We start from the raw sequence: 18,275 nt of genomic DNA, 5'->3' as shown, positions 1-18,275 counted from the left end.
GACTTGACATTTGTACCAGATGAATCTGTATGTGAAACAAGTAAACTTTAATTGCTTACCTCTCATTTCCTAAAATCATGGCATGCGCATGCGCGTGTTTGGTGTGTGTGGGGGGGGGGGGGGGGGAATTTTTTAATTTTAAAACCTTTTTAATAAATAATTTTATTACTAAACCTTAAAAAAAATATTTTCACCGTATGAACATTTTGACTACGTCACTCTGACTGGTGTGACAAGACAACGCTGCCACGCGAAGTAGTTGACGTGACAGGTCTACTACGCCACAACCACTGGCATGACAACTCTTTTTGTCACGTCAGGAGGGGTGGCGTAGCAAAAAAGGTTTATATGGTGAAATTTTTTTCCTTTGAGGTCTAGTAATAAAATTATCTATTAAAAAAGTTTAAAAATAAAAAAAAATCAGGAAGGTGGGTGGCAAAAACATTGTATAGTTTAGCCAATGCTCACATGCCCTATTATTTTATTTATTCGATAACGTGATGTGCTCAACAGCATAATTGGATGCTTGATTACATTGATCGGTAACTCTTGTTGTATTTGTGATATTCGAAATCTAAATAGATCATGTGTACACGCTGAGCAACAGCATACCACTTTGTTATGGCTCTTTATCGTCATGACGTCATGGTGTATGGCGTACGTTACCCTCATGGCCTCATCTTAGGCTGGCAGCATGGCTTCTGTGAGGTGGTATCCTCCTGTTTCTCCAGGCCACATAAAGTTCACAACTTTCTTGTCCGATTAATCGATTGCCTATAACATGCATATAATACTGAGGAAATTAAGTAGTGGTGGATTGGCTAACATAACTAATTTAAAACATGGTATGTCCAGAATGGAGCTACAATGTATTGTTTTTTTCCCGTATGTTTGTAACTCTGTACCAACAGCACACAGAAGACAAACAACTTTGAGCTGTAATATCCAACAGCGCTAATTTCTTGGGAAGTTGTGCATGGTATGATATGATAAAAATCAATTCACACTGATTTTACCTCATTTTATTGAAAGGAAAAATAATGGTAGAGATTAACATCAAGTGTATTTTTGAAAGCAACTAGTTTAGTTCACATCTAACCGTGTTACTGTGTTAGCATTTAGCTTGCATAGCAGCCCTCTGTGTTTGTGATCAGCAAGAAACATCAGGATAGGTTATGCCATTATTCCACTGATAGTTATATGGTGATCTGGTTATTGATACTGATAAATTGCCATGCAAAGTAAATATCTGTATTGTCATGTGCAAATAAGTCATGTTTATTTCAGTTGAACTCTTTATTATCATGGTGATGAAATAGTGACCAACTTTACATGGCATTTTTCATATATGTTTTTCCATCCACATCACTCAGTAATGTGAAAGACTTTGCCAGATTTAGGTCTCCACAAACTATCATCATGAATAAATTTTTGAAACTCTACATCATTCTAATTACTTCTATGTATGAATTGATCTCATTTAATGTAAAAATCAGATCAACAACAAAATATACTGTACTTAATTCTGCAGCTGATACATACATCTGTGATGTTCTTCTAGTAGTACTAATAATATGTGACTGGAGACTGATTGGAAACTACTACTGTCCATTGTTCATTACTTCAGGTTCTCTCACATCAGGCTACAAACATAAAATCTTTTAGATTCCACAGCTGTGCATAGCTGCATGCCAATGCACAGTTAGGTGTATCAGGGAAATGAACGAACAGAATTTCTCCACTTTTGGACCATACTGCTGCCTTGGTTTCTGCCAGTGCATAAAAGAACGATGCTTGTTTCATGTGAATGGTGCCTTGTCAAATGAAGAAATATGGAGTAGCCAGAATCTACCAATTCGTCTGTTCAGGGGAATGAACGGTGGGCACTGGTCCTGCCTAGAGGTGTTTGCTTGTCTTTTTTTGTCCCTTATTTTTTAATGTTGGATTGAGCTTTTGTCAATTCGCATTATAGTGTCTTCATAATTTCTATACACAACAGATAAAGCTGAAGGAGTGTTTTCTGTTATATTGTGCTATCTCTGGAAGGTGGCCCAGGAATTCACCATTTGCAACTGTTTTTACCCTCTGGAGAGAAGTGCAATATGATAACAACTGTTTTTACCCTCTGGAGAGAAGTGCAATCTGATAACCATCAAACATAATATCTACCTTTTGGAGTTCATGCAGAGGTAAGCCAACTAGGACTTTTATGTTAGAAAACTGCAGATAATTAAGCGCATTAACACCCTAGTAGAATTGTTTTATAGGTCTATAGAGCCTATGCTGCCTACAGGATCTATCTACACAGTCAACCACAGAGCAAAAGCTGCTACATTCTTGAGATCTCTTGTTACAATCCTCCAAACAATAGACACATGCAAATAGGTACATGAGTCCAAATTCTGGAAAATTTCAAACCCAACTTGCATGATTGCCTTGCCAGAACCAATGGTAGCATAACAAACAGATAATAATAAATATAATATTAGGTATGCAAGTTGCACAAGTGTGCCTTTGTCTCTTACCAGCCAGCCATTATTCAACAGAGGATGGTTTCTTTCTCAGCCAATGAGCCAAACCGTCAAGTATGACAGTGTAGCTCGCAAATCAGAACACTCTGGATTGCATATTTGCATTACTTTTTATACCACTTGATTACTTTACCCTTTTTTGTTTTCTGTATTGCCTCTATACTCATTTCTTAGCATAGAGCCACGGGCACAAGACATGCTAAAATATAAGCTATAAGCTGCTGTCTTTGTTAAGACCAGAACCGGCCGTAAACCTGTTGGTCTAGAAAAAGCTTAACATGTCTTCAGCGGAATATGTGCTGTACCATCTGAATGTTCTGATCTCTGAAATTATTGGAAACAATGAGAAGCTTGACCTGCAACTCTGTCAACATCAAAGCTACAGTTTTCTCCCTTTCCTTTCCTGCCCATTTGCTTAGCTATATATCTTGCAGTAGTTCTCCATGTTTGGTGATTACTTGCTCATGCATGTAGGTTCCTGCATGCTACTATTAGAGGAGGAGACGATATCTTCCCCGTCCCTGCAATATTATGGGAGAGAAACATGTGAGCAGACAAGTATCTGCTACTACTTTCATCATATCTCTGTTGCAGATTTGTATAACTTCTGCTGTTCTTCGTCCAGATCATCCTGCCAAGACTGATAACAAGCAAGCTATCGCAACGGCAGAAGCTGTGTGGCCATCGAAACGTTGCTGAGATTTCAGGCGTAGTGGATGAAACCTTGGGAAAGAGGCCTTTGGATGGGCAGAATGATATGCTCAGATACAGGTGACTTTTGTGGTAGTTTGCATTGCACTATAAGTTGGCTCACTGCATTTCATATATGATAATTTGCATAATTTGTTGTTCGTGTGAAGGGTGTTCACTAGTACGTGGAATGTTGGTGGCATGACACCATCCAGTGATCTAGACTTGGAAGATTGGTTGGATTCAAGAGCCAACTCCTATGACATCTATGTTCTTGGGTAGTTAGCTCACTTCAACCTTTTAACTCATCCTCTCTTCTTTTCTTGAGGGGGCTGACTGATCTATTGTTGACAGTTCTGTCTTGTTCTAGCTGAATAATATTTGTGTTCATGGTGCTTTAGGTTCCAAGAGATAGTTCCACTCAACGCAAGAAATGTGCTTGGTCCTAGGAATAGCTGTATATCTACAAAGTGGAATTCACTGATAGGGGAGGCACTACACAAAAGGAGAGGAGCAGCAGAAATGCATCCAGAAATTACCAATAGCAGTGCAATGGAGAGATCTGCGCAGGAAGACCACTTCAGATGCATCATGAGCAAGCAGATGGTGGGCATCTTTATGTCAGTCTGGGTGAGAAGCAATCTTCGGCCATACATTCACCATCTGAATGTGTCATGTGTTGGTTCCGGCATCATGGGCTACCTAGGGAACAAGGTACGCACAAGATCCAAACATTAGCAGTACGAAGTGCATACCTTCCTTTTATGCAATCACATAACTATGTATTTGGATATGTGGATTGCAGGGCTCGGTGTCGATTCGATTCGTGTTACACGAGACAAGTTTTTGCTTTGTTTGCTGTCACTTGGCTTCAGGTGGCAAACAAGGGGATGTACTGTTGAGGAATTTCGATGCTGCGGATATTCTCATTAGGACGAGATTTCCTGGTGGTGCAACCCAAGAATTGCCAAAGAAGATCCTCGACCACGAGTAGGTGGACAAACAGTATCTCACTGCCCTCCTGTATTTTTACTCTTGTTCAATGAACCAACGAATTGTTCTTAGATTTTTCTCAATGGTTGGTTCCTAGCTAGCCATCTTACATTATTTTTTTTTGTTATCAGTATCAAGCAACTATAGATCCCTACTGTTAGACATAGGGTTAGATTTTGTACTTTTATTCCAATGATCACATTATTTTGTAGGTTAGTTTGCATTGGCATGACATTTATTAATTAGCTAATCGTACATGGTCTCCTTCCTAATAAGGGGTACCCAGCTAAGAATTAAGAATCCTGCAAGTTACGAAATGCCGTCGTGCATACATCACTCAGTTCATCATCTCTCATCCATTCTATTGTACCGATAATTTGTTTATTGTCTTATATTGTGTTTGTTCTTTATCATCTATGCAGTCAAGTCGTTTTGCTCGGTGACTTGAACTATAGGATATCCTTGGAAGAGGCTGAGACAAGGTTGCTGGTGGAAGACAAGAACTGGTCCATCTTGTTAGAGAACGACCAGGTACTGTTCAACGAGCTATCTTGAAACTTCCATCTTAACCCATCGATGAGAAGTCGATCGCGCATAAATTACCAACCACAGTATATTTTTCTTTCTCTTCTCATCAATCTCTTGGTGCAACTGCAGCTATTGCTCGAGTTCTCGACGGGCCAGCATTTTGATGGCTGGCAAGAAGGGCTGATCACGTTCTCTCCCACCTACAAATACCACCCCAACTCCGATCAGTACTACTGGTGCTTCGATGGGGCTCTCGGCAAGAAGAAGCGTGCCCCGGCATGGTCAGCTCATCGAGACCTGAAAACCCTTACAGCCTGAGATGCTTTTGAATTTTGATTGTGAATTGATGGCCTTCATGCTGCCCCTTCTTGATTCTTCCATTGTGTGGGCGCAGGTGTGACCGCATTCTTTGGCGGGGCAAGGGCCTGAAGCAAATCCAATATGACACATGCAACTACAGGTTATCTGACCACCGGCCGGTGAGAGCAGTTTTCCATGCCGAATGTGATATCAGAGGAGACGCAGATTGTGCGTGTGGCTGTATTACTCTCAGCTCCTCAAGTGACTGACAAAATGGTCGACTAGGAGCACTCTGGGCTCGTGCCATTTTAACCAAAGTTTGCTCGTGAGGGCATGATCGTCAATCTAGAACTGAACGACTCAATTAATCACAGCAGTTTTACCTGATGACCCGAGATGAATTTTCAAGTGGGGAATCAGCCATTTTTTTTGGATCTTGAACAGTCACCGGAGGCTGGAATGTGCAATTGGAAGTTGGAACCAGACGGCGCTTAATGGTTTTCTTTGACTCTTGACTGAGGGTGCATAAATGCTCATTTTTCCGTAACCTTTAAATTTATTGAAGGGACTTTCTCGTTTGAACTTGTCCTCCGGATTAATTTGTTTCATCGATCGTCTATTTACTGAGAAGATATCAGTATTTGTATTGTACATTTTGTTCATAATAGATAGGGGGCTTGGAACCTTGGACTCGGGAGTTACAAGTATGAATGATATAATGTTTAATTCTCCAAAGTTCCAATGTATCAAGACATGAATAATTCAGTGTCTTCTCCACCAGTTGAGTTATATAAATCAAAACCTTTTATATACTCCATCAGTCCTAAAATATATAACAGTTTCTTCTTTTACATGTGCGCCCTACCTCTAAGGCCACTTCCGAATTATTGGCCAGTTGCTACAGATATCTAGTAATAGATGAGTAAGAATAATTAACTGTAAATCTAAACACTAGGTTTAAGTCTAGGACTTAAGCCCGAGCACATAGGTTCCACCATAATAAAGCTAATTAACCAGTTGATGTACCTACTTAATCTAATTCAATCTATAAAACTATATATAAATCCTATTATTTTTTGTCGGAGAGAGTAGCACATAAAACTACCTCGTTTTGAAATCATTTGGTAGTGTTGAAGCCAACTATCAACTAAAGCCTATGGGATATGAAACTATCAATTAAAGCCTATGGGATATAATAATACCTCAAGCACATGTGCTCGTGGTATCCATTTGTTCAGAATCAATGTTATAATTTTTGAGAAAATACCGAGAGATACCATATTTTTTATTGTAAAATTTATACTTCCAGTTATTTTATATCTTGATGTATCAAAATGTTAAGTGTAAATTTTAATACTATAGGTATTTTCTTAAGTATAGTAAAACTGCCCTTTGTTCAGATTGTTCATATGACGCAATGCATTTGCAAAACTCAGGCCTTGGGTAATGGCTCCTCTACCACCGGGGTCAAGCTTGTTGATGATTCTGTCGGCCTCTTGTCCTATGTTCTGCTTGGAACTTGGAGGAAGAGGAATTTCATTTGCTTAGTCTCTCGTCCGATGATCTTCTAATATCTAATGGTAAAAGAGAGGACCAAATGGGATGCATCTTTAAAAAGCTAATAAAGTGAGCCTAAAAATTTATGGAACTAGTGCCTCTTGGGGACACTTGATGCTTTAGATAATATTTTAAGTGAGTGCAAAGAGCATGCACATATATGCCATGCACGGGTGTAATGGTACGAGTATAGTTTATGCACATATATTTGTACTCTCTAATGAAAGAGATTAGAAACATAGAATAGGACACCACACAAGTAACTTTGACCAATTTTTAGCTTTCCACGTTTTTGTTTTCCCTCACCTCTAACCTTTATGACCTATGGTCACCCCTTCTTTCTTGCCTATGTTTAAAAAAAATAAAGAAAAAGAAGTATTGGGAGTTTGATTAATTATTAAGCATCAAGCTTATCCCTCTTTAAACATATCCCTCACTTAAAATTTCTACTCACTCCAATTAAACTATCTATATTGAGTGCTAGCTTCAAGAGTTGTGCAACTCTTATTGGAGCAGTTAAGCATAGATAAACTTCTTAAAAATAGATCTAATGTACAACCAAATCTATGCCCATTATGGCCGAGTGAGAAGGGAAGGTTTCAAATATTTTTATATGCATTCAATAAAGGGGCATTTGGTTCCCTATTACCCAAAGCTAAGTAAATATAAATATCGTTGTGTTAATTTGGGTAGGTGTATATATGTTGGATCCTAGCTAGCTAACCTAGTTCATGAGGAACCATTCGGCCTGGCTTGGGGGAAACAAAAATCCGATTTGCTTGTCCCAGAGGTTGGTCATGCTAGCTAGTGACATGATTAAAAGTTAATTAGCACAAATTAAGTAGTGTTAATGTGTATCAAGCTATATTAAAAGTACCGCTATGACAGGTACAATCTCTAGTAAAGTGTTTTAAAGATAACTCAAAACTTTGCTGTTAATTGTTTACACGTTCCTGCTACTCATGCAATGTCTTCAATTCATTAACCAAAGAACATCTAGTATACTATACAAAATCATCATGAACAACCAAACACATCATAATTGCATTTCAATAACCTGGCTTAGCATATCCTATATGTTTCTTGCTGAGTTGGCTATGAGCGTCCTAGCAACCAAACACGCTCTTGGAGAATTCCCAGATATTCTGAAAGTACGTGGAAAAAAAAGTTACTCCAGTAGATATTCTATCTCATCCTCTAAAAATAGAGTATCCATCATATTAAAAAGAGAAATATCATATTTGGAGCTTCTCTCCTCACACCATATCTCGATATCCAATCTTAAGAGGAGATAATAAGAAAGACATATGAAAAGGTAATCGTAAAATATTAATAAAATATATATGAAAGATATAAAATAAATGTTCTATTAGACTAATAACCGATATAAAAATAACAATATGAATTAGATTTGGATGAGCTGCAAAAAATACTACGAGAAGTGCATCCAAACGAAAAGGCAGAGTAGTGCACTGTGCACATACACTTGGACGAATTCGCGATTTGATCGATGAACGCCATTCAGAATAGGCCTAGTAGCGCACATACATGTGAATATCAATTAGTGTATGTTTTCTCAAGTGAATAGGTAGGAAAACTACGCATCATTATCTATAGTCCTTCAAATAGAGCAGAGGTAATAGTGAGTAGTATTTGACGTCATCCCACCACCAACTTATTTCTAACATCTGAAACAACTGTGCATTTTTCCAAACCAAATGCATGGTAGAATAGTAGGAGTCATGAATAAAACCTATACCTCATAACATAATCTTCCTTGTGTGTTAACAATAAGTGAGACATTTTTCTATATGAGTGAAAAATGTTCTAACCTCAAAAGTTCAAAATAAATTTTCAAATGTGCTGATGTATGGCTTTCTTTATTTTGTAAACTTACAGGTATTTTGCTAGAAAGTAAGAGATGGACAGCCCCTCTATCTGTCTCTCTCTTGGAAAGAAAAAAGAGGGATGGATTACTATAGATATTTGTTCGGCATGTAAATTTGGAGTAGTATACAGTGTGAAATAAAGTGAACCGTCATATAGGTATTAAAAAAATGCAATTCTTGACAGGCGGGTCTGGCTTAATTTTGGCCATTAATAACTCTAATGGTTGGTCAACTAATAATCGACTAAAGGCATTTTCAATGGCAGTCCAATATGGGCTCTATCTCAAGCCACGTTAGCAGAAAAAACTCCTTATACAAAGAACAATTTCTCAAGTTGACTCTTTATAATTATAGACTAATTGATTCATCATTCGCATTCCATCTGGTTGGTACCTCTGATTAGAGTCAGCACGCGTACAAAACAGATTTTTCGATTGTCTCCTCACGTTTTATGCGCCAAGAGTCAATATTTTGCTGACTGCATGCAAAACAACTGATTTTCTCTCTCCTATCATCTCTCTTCCATGTCAGCACTAATGCAGTGAGAGAGACGGTAACTAGAGTGCTTTGTACGTGTCCTAATGACTTGGCAAGAACTTAAGTACAATATAAGCAAGTTCACTAATGCTAGTGTGCTGCAAAAGCTAGTACACCATGGAAATTCTTCCTCGCCAATTTTCTTTTTCTTGTAAAAACTACTTCAGTAACCCTTTTGTGAGGGAAAAAACGTGACATTGCAGCAGTGTGCTATGACACCTCTCCAATTATCCAAAAAATGACAATTCTCCTATAGTATGCTGTTTCAATCTATAATATATTTTTTCCATGATGTGGTAATGGTGGACCAGTGAAAGGTCTCACTTGCCTTTTACTTTCAACTCTTAAGTAAATTTTTGGTATGTCATGCTACACATTGTCCCAATAAACAATAATGAAGAAGGAAAGCATATCGGGACCATTGGGCCACAGTTTTGGATATGAGGTTTACCAGCTATCCAATCAGAAAGCTGGAGTTGCTTTTATCAATTAAAAGAAACCAAACAGGGAAAAATGAAGTCATGCCTTTTCTCTTTGACAGGGAAATTAGTGAAAAAGTTCAGGATGATATAATCAAAAAATGCTTTCTTTATGTAGCCATTGTTATCCATACCTAAGCAATCCTATATCAGCATTACCCACTATTTAATTTATTTCTTTTGCCTTTGAGTTGTTTTAAGGTGGTGATTGCGAAATGATTTAAGAAGCAAGCTACACACATCTTCTTCCATATGCAACCCCTGGGGTTTATCTAAGGCGCTAGTGGTTAGGTGGTTAATGCATTGTTTGGGACTTTGTGAATGTGTGATGTCATTTATTTGAGCAGAAGGCAGACAGCATTAACAACCTGAACCGGGATAGGTTTGACACTTGACAGTGGTGCAAGTGGTGTTTTCTTCGGCTCTTCACATTAAAAAAAACTAACAATTTTGTATTGGGATCCTCTGAGTAGCATGTGCTACTACAGAGAGGAATAGCGCCATGAATTTAGACTTTTTTTAATCGTTGGACAAAAATAGATGGACCAGGTCGAGTGCTACAGTGATACTACGGCACATAAATTACTGTTTGTGTTACTGTTCACATTGTTTTCTATTCTTCCACTCACATGAACAGTTTCTATCTGCATTACATTAGATGATCCGGACTCAACAATTTTATATATGTACTTTAGATTATTAAATGGTTTCTGAAAGGAGAGCAGAGTGCCATAGAAAGAGATGCATAAATATAATAATATTGTTAATCAGGGTTCTAAGACGGAGGTTGATATTGATGAGAAACCATTGGACTTATTTTTGAGCTTTGCTACAAAAGAAAACATCAAGGAAGCGAATGAAGTGGGCATGCTATAATCTGGAGGGTATCATAATGGGAACTTTTACTAAGCATGAGCAGGTATTTACTGATAGGCTATGTTCCTAAGTGTTTCTAATTCAAGTTGAAATTTTGTAAACGGGTGCTATTTATAGCCTTTAACTACTCTAACCTAGCTACAATATTTTTTTAGATATTGCAAAACTTCACTAATCCGTGAAAAAAGTTCTAACAATGATGGTTGGGTGCATGATAGATACTAAAATGAAGAGTTACGTGGAAAGCACAATTTTCTATCTTTTCTAACTAGAGTTAGGTGGTGTTCGAGATACCTGAGATTGAATGATCGAAGAATTATCTAATTTTTGAGGTAGCTATTTAAGGGTACACGAACGATTTAGCTTGCAAAAAAGTTGAAATTTTACTTAGAAGATTTTTTTTTGCTTGAAACATATCAATTAAGAGCTTTGGAAGCGTGCACGCTAAAATCCAAAATCTTTATAGAAAAAGAACAAATAATTAGTTCTCCTTGGTGGTAGAGTTCAGCTCATCAACAAGCTTAGAGAATTAATTAAGAACCACGTTAGCGCTATACCTTGTTAACGGTAACGAGCCAAGCATAGCTAAGCCGGCTATAATAAGTCAATCCTTAACGGTAAGCTGGTTCATTATCCACCCTTATTCTTAACTTATTCATATCTTTATCTTTTTTTTCTATTCCTAACTTATTTATATCTTTCTCTTTTTTTTTCAACAGTGTGAATGGCAGCTTTGCAATTGTCCTCGTAAGAAAAGACTTCCCAATCGTTCCAACATCAATATCATGGACTAAACTGATGTTTCTAAGGTCTACTCCTTATCTGTCGCTATACTAATAAGTTCTAAGCTGCATTCGTTTGGGGTGAGAACGAGGGTTAGTTATCCAGCGTGAAAAACGTAGCAATAGATTAGTACATGATTAATTAGTTATTAATTATTAAAAATATAAAATAGATTAATATGATTTTTAAAACAACTTTTCTATAGAAAATTTTTGAAAAAACACACCGTTTAGCAATTTGAGAAGCGTGCACGCGAAAAACGAGTCTTAGCCCTGGCCGAACGCGGCCCTAGTGTCTTCGAGTTCACCAAATTGCAATATTCTCTCCTTAGCACCTCATATTTGAAAATTCGAAAAAAAAAAGAATGATGAGCTAATACATGGAGATTGGAGACCTTTCAAAAAGGCAATATCATGAAGAATAGTCTCTGGTTTGACTTGGGAGAGTTTAGATGCTTTAGTTTGAGACCACCAACACAAGAACGAACATCTGAGACGGTTTGTGCCACAGCCACATAAGAACAATGCAGAAATGTGCTTGTGTTGAAAACTCACCAAAATACAGCGACCCGACTGAAAGGTCTAGCTGTCACACTTGTGATTAACTATGGAGGCAGCTTTTGATTTAGTCATGACTTTTTTTCAGCATAAATGCATAAAGAAAATTAAAGGGAATGCCTTGTTATCACATCGGAGTTCAGTTTTTGCAAGCATTCAGATTTCGGCAGCACTGTCTCAAAAAGAGATGGTCAGGATACATGTTGCATGTTCCAACTTATATTTAGAAGTGTTCTAGAAATATGTATTTGTGATGCAAAGGTAAAAAGTATACATTTCAAATTCACCACTCAAACAAAATGTCTAGAACTCTTACTGAAACAGATTTGGAACAAGGCAAGCACAAATAAAAAAATAGAAAGGCCAAGACAATGGCAATTCCTCTGCCCTTTATTTACTTGATACTTCAATTGCTTGCACTATTTAACAATATAACACTATTATCTAAATTAACACTTCTGATAGCTGCGTATTTCCTTCAGTAATGTCATCCGCTATATACATGAATATAATTACACTTAAGTACCTCCACAATAAACCTACATTAAAGTAAAGCAGTTGGCATTGCTGAAGGGTTACTGCTTCTACATAACCACTATATGCAGTCACAAGCAGGTTAGATCATTAGAAAACAATGTGGAATTCCTGTACCCCTTGGATCAAAAACTCCTTGGAGCGGTTGAATGTTTGGTCCGTCTGCATAACTGAATGCAAGAATTCGTCTCACTCAGTCACTCTTGCTTGCCAGGGGCAGCAGGGCTCATAGACATTTCGATTTCCTCAAGAGAACGTCCTTTCGTCTCAACAATAAAATTGTAAGCGAAAAATGCTGACAACAAGGATACTCCACCAAAGCCTGCATAGACTGCTCCAACGCCAAACTTCTTCACGAGCTCCAAGAAATATAGTCCCACCAGAAAATTGCATATCTGATGGACAATCCAACCCATAAGTATAGAAGTACACAGGACAGACTGATAAACTGCATACCATGATTTGGAAATGTAGTGTGCATACAAACTACACATTACAAAAGGAAAGTTACGAGACAATTTTACATGGTTGAAAAGTGCATACCCAATGTACGGTGAAGCTGAAGCCCATAACTTTTGAGCGTGTCCGAGCACTGCTCAGCTCTGGTATGATGATTCCTGTAACTGGTCCAGCTCCAATAGCAAATGTAAATATGTACCTAGAAATGTAGAAATAAATAAACAAATGAGACAAAAACATAACTCCAATATTAACTGTTCCATAAACATAAAAACCTGAGACTTCTGATCAGTTACTAGATCATGAAGCATAATATATAGATATGCTGGAAGAATTCTATACATTTATCGACCAGCAATGGAAGGTAAATGGCTGGTTGAAAAATGAAACACATGTATCTTTCCAAATTCCAAGAAAGGCTTTAGCTTCACAACAATCATAAACAGAACTCAAAGCAAAAGTTCAAAAAAGGGAGACCCATTGTAATAACCTCTGTAAAGAACAGCTGTCATGTTCAAGCAGTAAAAGAATCAAATACTGTAAATTACTGGGGAACAAACATTGTAGCATACCAAGCATAATGAAGAATATGAAATAGAGAAGTAATGTAAGAATACATACAACAGAGTTCCAGTAATTGACAGGCTGTGGCTAACTCCTTCATCGAGGGGGAAGCTAATAGCATATACTATAAGGAACATTGCAAGTGCCTGCAAAAAAGATAGACAAGTGGCATTGGATTTGTTGAAGGACTACAGCATAGCACAAAAATATTTCCAGAGTAATATTGACAAAAAAAATTAGAAGAAATTATGCACTCGTCACAGCTTATGCTCGCTGTAAACTCCAAAGCAGGAAAAACAATGCAGAAATTGCTCAGAATTAGAAGATAAGACTTTCTGAAAAGAAATGGTACTAATTACACTTACCATTCCAAGATAGCTTCCTGTCAAGAGTTTCTTTCGTCCTTGCTTATCCATCAAATTTGAAGCAACAATTGCCCCTGAAATTTCAAAGAAAAACATGGCCTCAAATTATGAATAGTCACCACAAACCAGAGCATAATAAAGAAAAGTTTAACAAACCTCCAAAATTGGTTATTCCAACATATAAGCTCGCCAAGATACCACTTGTAATACCAACATCACGAAATGTTAATGACGAAAAGTACAGAACACCATTTATGCCAGCAAACTGTTGTAGAAAGAAAAGGGATCCTCCAATCAATGCAACTGCATATACATTAGAGAATAAGCTATTGATATCATGGAAATAAGGATCAACATAATACAAAGGAAACAAACAACTATAAATAAGTATACAAACAATGAAGGCTAGTTGTGTTTAAGCCTTTAAGGTAATAGCATCTACAACAACCACCTAACTAATTGAGTATTTTCCAAGCAACAATGACCATTAGCCAAAATTGCACAAGATACCAGAACATATTTGAAGAAAAAAAGCTAGAAACCATATACAGGACAATTGCCAATATACAGCAATCGTCCTAAAATAAGAAGTTCCAAATACTATCACAGCATGCCTCAGTAATGACTTAAACAATGTGAAAGGAAAAATAGCAACCAGTTCCTGTATAAAAGCATGAGCTAGTTCTATTGAATATGTCATATAAACGTTGCAAAACACACAGACAAGCATCAGCATTTTAGGACATACATATAGCACCTGCTAAGCCTAGAGGCTACAGTTATGTGATGAATAATGCATTACACCACCAAAACAAGAACCTTTCCATTGTACTCATTACTCAACAATCATAATATGATGGTTATAAGTTGTAACCAGCAGAAAGAGCTAAAGGGAAAAAGGAATAACCTTTATTGTGGGGTTCCTCCAGAAGTTCTGACCAGCTAGTCTGTGAATCATCATTTGCAACGACAGATTGGATCTCTTCCATGGATTTCTCAACTTCAGAAGGTCCCCAAAGACGTTCTACAACGTTTCTGGCATCATCTAATCTCCCAACCTACATAATGGAGTCCACTAGTATTGGGAAAGACCTAGTTGATAAATAAAACTCTAAGCTATGTAGTAAAGGCACCTTCGCAAGCCAGCGGGGACTTTCGACAGCAAATTGCATTCCAACAACAATAAGAACACCAGGTACACATGCAGCATAAAGCATTGTCCTCCACCTGTGTATTTAGACACAAAATCTTAATCAGTACATCAATAATTTTATACCATGGATTTTCGAATTTTAATGAATAAGAAATTAATATCAAGAACCCGAGATTGGTAATTACAACTACTGAATTGCATTTATGTACCAATGCAGTGGTTTTGATGCGCCCATTATTTATTTCAAAAACTCCCTAGCACATCTTAGTTTTATTCTTATGTGATCCAAGGACATATGAACAAAAACATTACTCATCGGCTTCGATCAATATGTGTTATTAATATGTTCCATTGATCATCTACTGCAAATGCAATAAATTTAACCTAAGGATGACTTGCAACATTAAAGGTGCGGAAATGCCAAAAAGAGATGCCTCACCAATGTGGGTCACTTTCAGATGGTATTCCCAGTGACAGGGCAGCAATTATTCCCAAACATGTACCAATCTGGCAGAGGGTCCCCAAAGATCCCCGGTATTTTGTTGGAGCAACCTACAAATGTAACGCATAAACAAAACTTAAGATACACACAAAGCAACAGAAAAAAATACAAACAGGAGAAATCATCATAGACTAATGAAATCTATAACAGTGATGATTAATTCTGACATAACAAATTTATGAAAGAGTACCTCGGATATATATAGCGGAACAAGCACTGTATTTACACCTATTCCAATGCCAACCAAGAATCTTCCCAAGAGCATCTCATCCAACGAATCTGCTTGTGCACTGTGTGATTGTTTTAGGTGTAACAGATGATAAAATTATGAAATGGAAATGCTGTCTAGATGAAAAAAACTGAACTTTATGACAAATCCTATACAAGTATGCCAGTACATTGGTCAGCAGTAACCCCATAAAGTTAAGAACGGTGAACTTAGTACCTGAGCAGTGCCCCAAGAATCAATGGAATACTATCAATTTGAAGAGTCCTTTTACATCCAAAATTGTCAACAAGTGCAGCCGAGCCTAAGCTTCCGAAAAATGCTCCAACAATAAATATGCTGACCACAAGGCCTTGGAGAAATGGATTCCCCTGAAAACCAAGCTCCCGTGCGATATCCTCTATCGGACCATTCATGACCCTGCAGACATACAATGCGCTGGAGGCTTCAGCCAGACGCCCAGACGTTCTAACAACGACAGAAGTAACAGAAAACACAATATTACACTGTATAGTTTATCCCATTAAATTGTCCGATTTCACATTTCAGTTAGCATTGTTCAGCTAGTGCTACTGTGATAGAGGATACATAGAACAAGCAAATGGGGTAGTGTCTAGCACTCTAGCCAGTGAATGACACGAAAGTCGCACGCACCCGATGTGGTAGCCGAAGAGGAAATTGGCCATGGACGCCGTGAGCACGTGCGGGAACACCCGCAGCCACCCGAGATCAGCACCGCCTCCTCCATCTCCGCCGCCGCCGCCTCCTCCGGTGCCCGCGTCCACACCTATAAACAACAGCCAACCACTCGCGTCGCGTCAACTCAATCGGACGGACACAAAAAGTATCACAGGCAGCGAACACCTGCGCCCACGCCCAACCTGTGCCGGCCCTCTCGGGCAGCGTCGGCGCCGGGGCCGAACCCGGTCTGGACGGCGGCGGCGTGCTCTCGACGGCCGCGAGGCGCGGCGGTGCCGGCCAGAGCGCCGCCGCCGCCGCAACGGCCGCGCCGCGCGCGCGGCTGCCCCGCCCCCGCCGCGGCGCGGGGACGAAGGAAGCCGGCAGCGGCAGGGCCAGCAGCGCGGCGAGCGGGGCCTGCGGCGGCTGCATGGCTCCCCGGCGGGCGCGCGGGCGGGCAATCCGTCGAGCAGGTCGGAAGGGGCCGGAGCTCGCGCAGAGGAGAGGCGAGGCGGGAGAGAGAGAGAGGAGCGCGGGATGCACGGATACGCTTTCCGTGAGAAGAGGCGGGTTTTTGTGCGGGGCCCACGTCGCGCACTCCCGTGAGATTTTATTACCCGACGCGTGACGCGGAGGATGCCATCTGGCAGGCCATCAGCTCTGAAGATTTCTCCCCCTCTCTTTTTTCTTTTCCTTCTTTTCTTTTTCCTTTCTTTTCTCTTTTTTTTATTTGCTTATGCCTTGTGGCCTTGTGGGTGACAGTGACCGTCAGTGAAAGATCAAAAATTGCAGATCTTTTTTCTGTTTTTGTTTTCAGGTGCGTGAAAAAAAAAGCTTGGCCGTCAATGTACCGCTCGAAGGAAGCAAATTCATACAGAACAAAACTACACGGTGGTGGCTGAAAGATCTTTTCGTTTAGATACTGTTCCATCGGGAGGTTAGCATGGTTAATTTGGTGGTATTAGTATTTACAGAATTTATTTTAGTATTTTAAGAAACTTTCACATAGTAAGTTTTGCACAGCTCATATCGTTTAATAATTTACTAATTTAGAAAGTAGGTGAATGGTAAGGAGAAAATAGCTCCTTGGAATAAGAGGGTGTATGAAGTGAGGGTGATGTTCACTCGTGTATATTGAGTGTGTGTATTTTAAACCTGATGGTATTTTAAAAAGAAATATATATATTAAAACAAATAAATTTGTATTTTAACTTCACAATAGCTAATACTTATTTTATCCATCCACAATCCATATGGTAAGACTTTCAAGCTCTATTAAGATTTACATTGATGCTAATAGATCTGAACACATATACAAAACATATATATATATATATTCGTGGATGAATTTAGATAAGGATATGAAATCTTATAATATGACATGAATGGAGTAATTAATTATGCGATAATGAAATTTCTTATTTGCGTGCAGCTTATAAGCTTAAGCCAAAATGGCCCGATTTTTAAAAGCGTGGAGTAAGGAATTTGTAGCAATAATCCCGTAGGAACTAACGGGTTCCTTTATATGCTAAACTAAGATTATCATCATTTACCATGATTCTTTTGTGTCACCCTTGTCTAAGCTATGACTAACAAAAAAAAATTTGAGCCACAGCTTATCCAGCAAAAGAAAATTCTATAAGTTGATGGCATATTTGGTCGAATAGGAGAAATAAGAGAATCTTGTTATAAGTGTTTCTATCAACCAAATAATAAATTAACTTGATCAAACTTAATTAACATTATATGTGATAATTATATGTAATATTTGGTAATGAAACTGAAGACAAAGTTGAGGAGAAGCTCATGTGGAATATAAAATGACACTCCTATATAAACCCATGTGACCCCAAGCGAAAACTAAAAATTATTGGGCCGGTAGTCTCGCCCTGTCAAACTTGTTTTTTTCTAAAAAAACAAAGATACTTTCACCACTCTAGCTCTACTTGGAAAGCCCAATTAGCAGGTTGGGCTTTCATCATTCTTGATCAATAATAGTTTTACTATGATTAATTAAAGTATCTTGCTCAGGACATTTATCATACGTATTACCTCAGTTTCAGGTTATAAGATA

At 38.4% G+C, this 18,275-nt stretch overlaps 2 protein-coding genes across 2 annotated transcripts; one reads left to right on the top strand and one right to left on the bottom strand.

Moving 5' to 3' along the window:
- The first annotated feature begins 3,011 nt into the window (after window positions 1-3,011).
- LOC102706779 (type IV inositol polyphosphate 5-phosphatase 9-like) lies at window positions 3,012-5,817 on the top strand. The gene is made up of 8 exons (XM_006660540.2): window positions 3,012-3,077; window positions 3,157-3,302; window positions 3,392-3,499; window positions 3,623-3,935; window positions 4,027-4,211; window positions 4,637-4,745; window positions 4,872-5,023; window positions 5,137-5,817. The coding sequence occupies exons 1-8, from the start codon at window positions 3,063-3,065 to the stop codon at window positions 5,309-5,311; spliced, it is 1,203 nt and encodes a 400-aa protein (XP_006660603.1). The 5' UTR covers window positions 3,012-3,062; the 3' UTR covers window positions 5,312-5,817.
- Window positions 5,818-12,009: 6,192 nt separating this feature from the next.
- LOC102706318 (probable plastidic glucose transporter 1) lies at window positions 12,010-16,757 on the bottom strand. The gene is made up of 12 exons (XM_040527868.1): window positions 16,405-16,757; window positions 16,178-16,310; window positions 15,743-15,943; window positions 15,488-15,587; window positions 15,235-15,347; window positions 14,776-14,869; window positions 14,550-14,700; window positions 13,799-13,945; window positions 13,643-13,716; window positions 13,335-13,423; window positions 12,798-12,912; window positions 12,010-12,649 (listed from the first exon to the last, which is right to left on the bottom strand). Exons 1-12 carry the CDS (start codon window positions 16,631-16,633, stop codon window positions 12,452-12,454), a joined length of 1,644 nt encoding a protein of 547 aa, XP_040383802.1. The 5' UTR covers window positions 16,634-16,757; the 3' UTR covers window positions 12,010-12,451.
- Window positions 16,758-18,275: the final 1,518 nt, after the last annotated feature.

Source organism: Oryza brachyantha, chromosome 9 (genome assembly GCF_000231095.2).
Source record: "Oryza brachyantha chromosome 9, ObraRS2, whole genome shotgun sequence".
NCBI classification, from domain to species: domain Eukaryota; kingdom Viridiplantae; phylum Streptophyta; class Magnoliopsida; order Poales; family Poaceae; genus Oryza; species Oryza brachyantha.
This window is presented reverse-complemented; position numbering and strand designations above follow the sequence as displayed.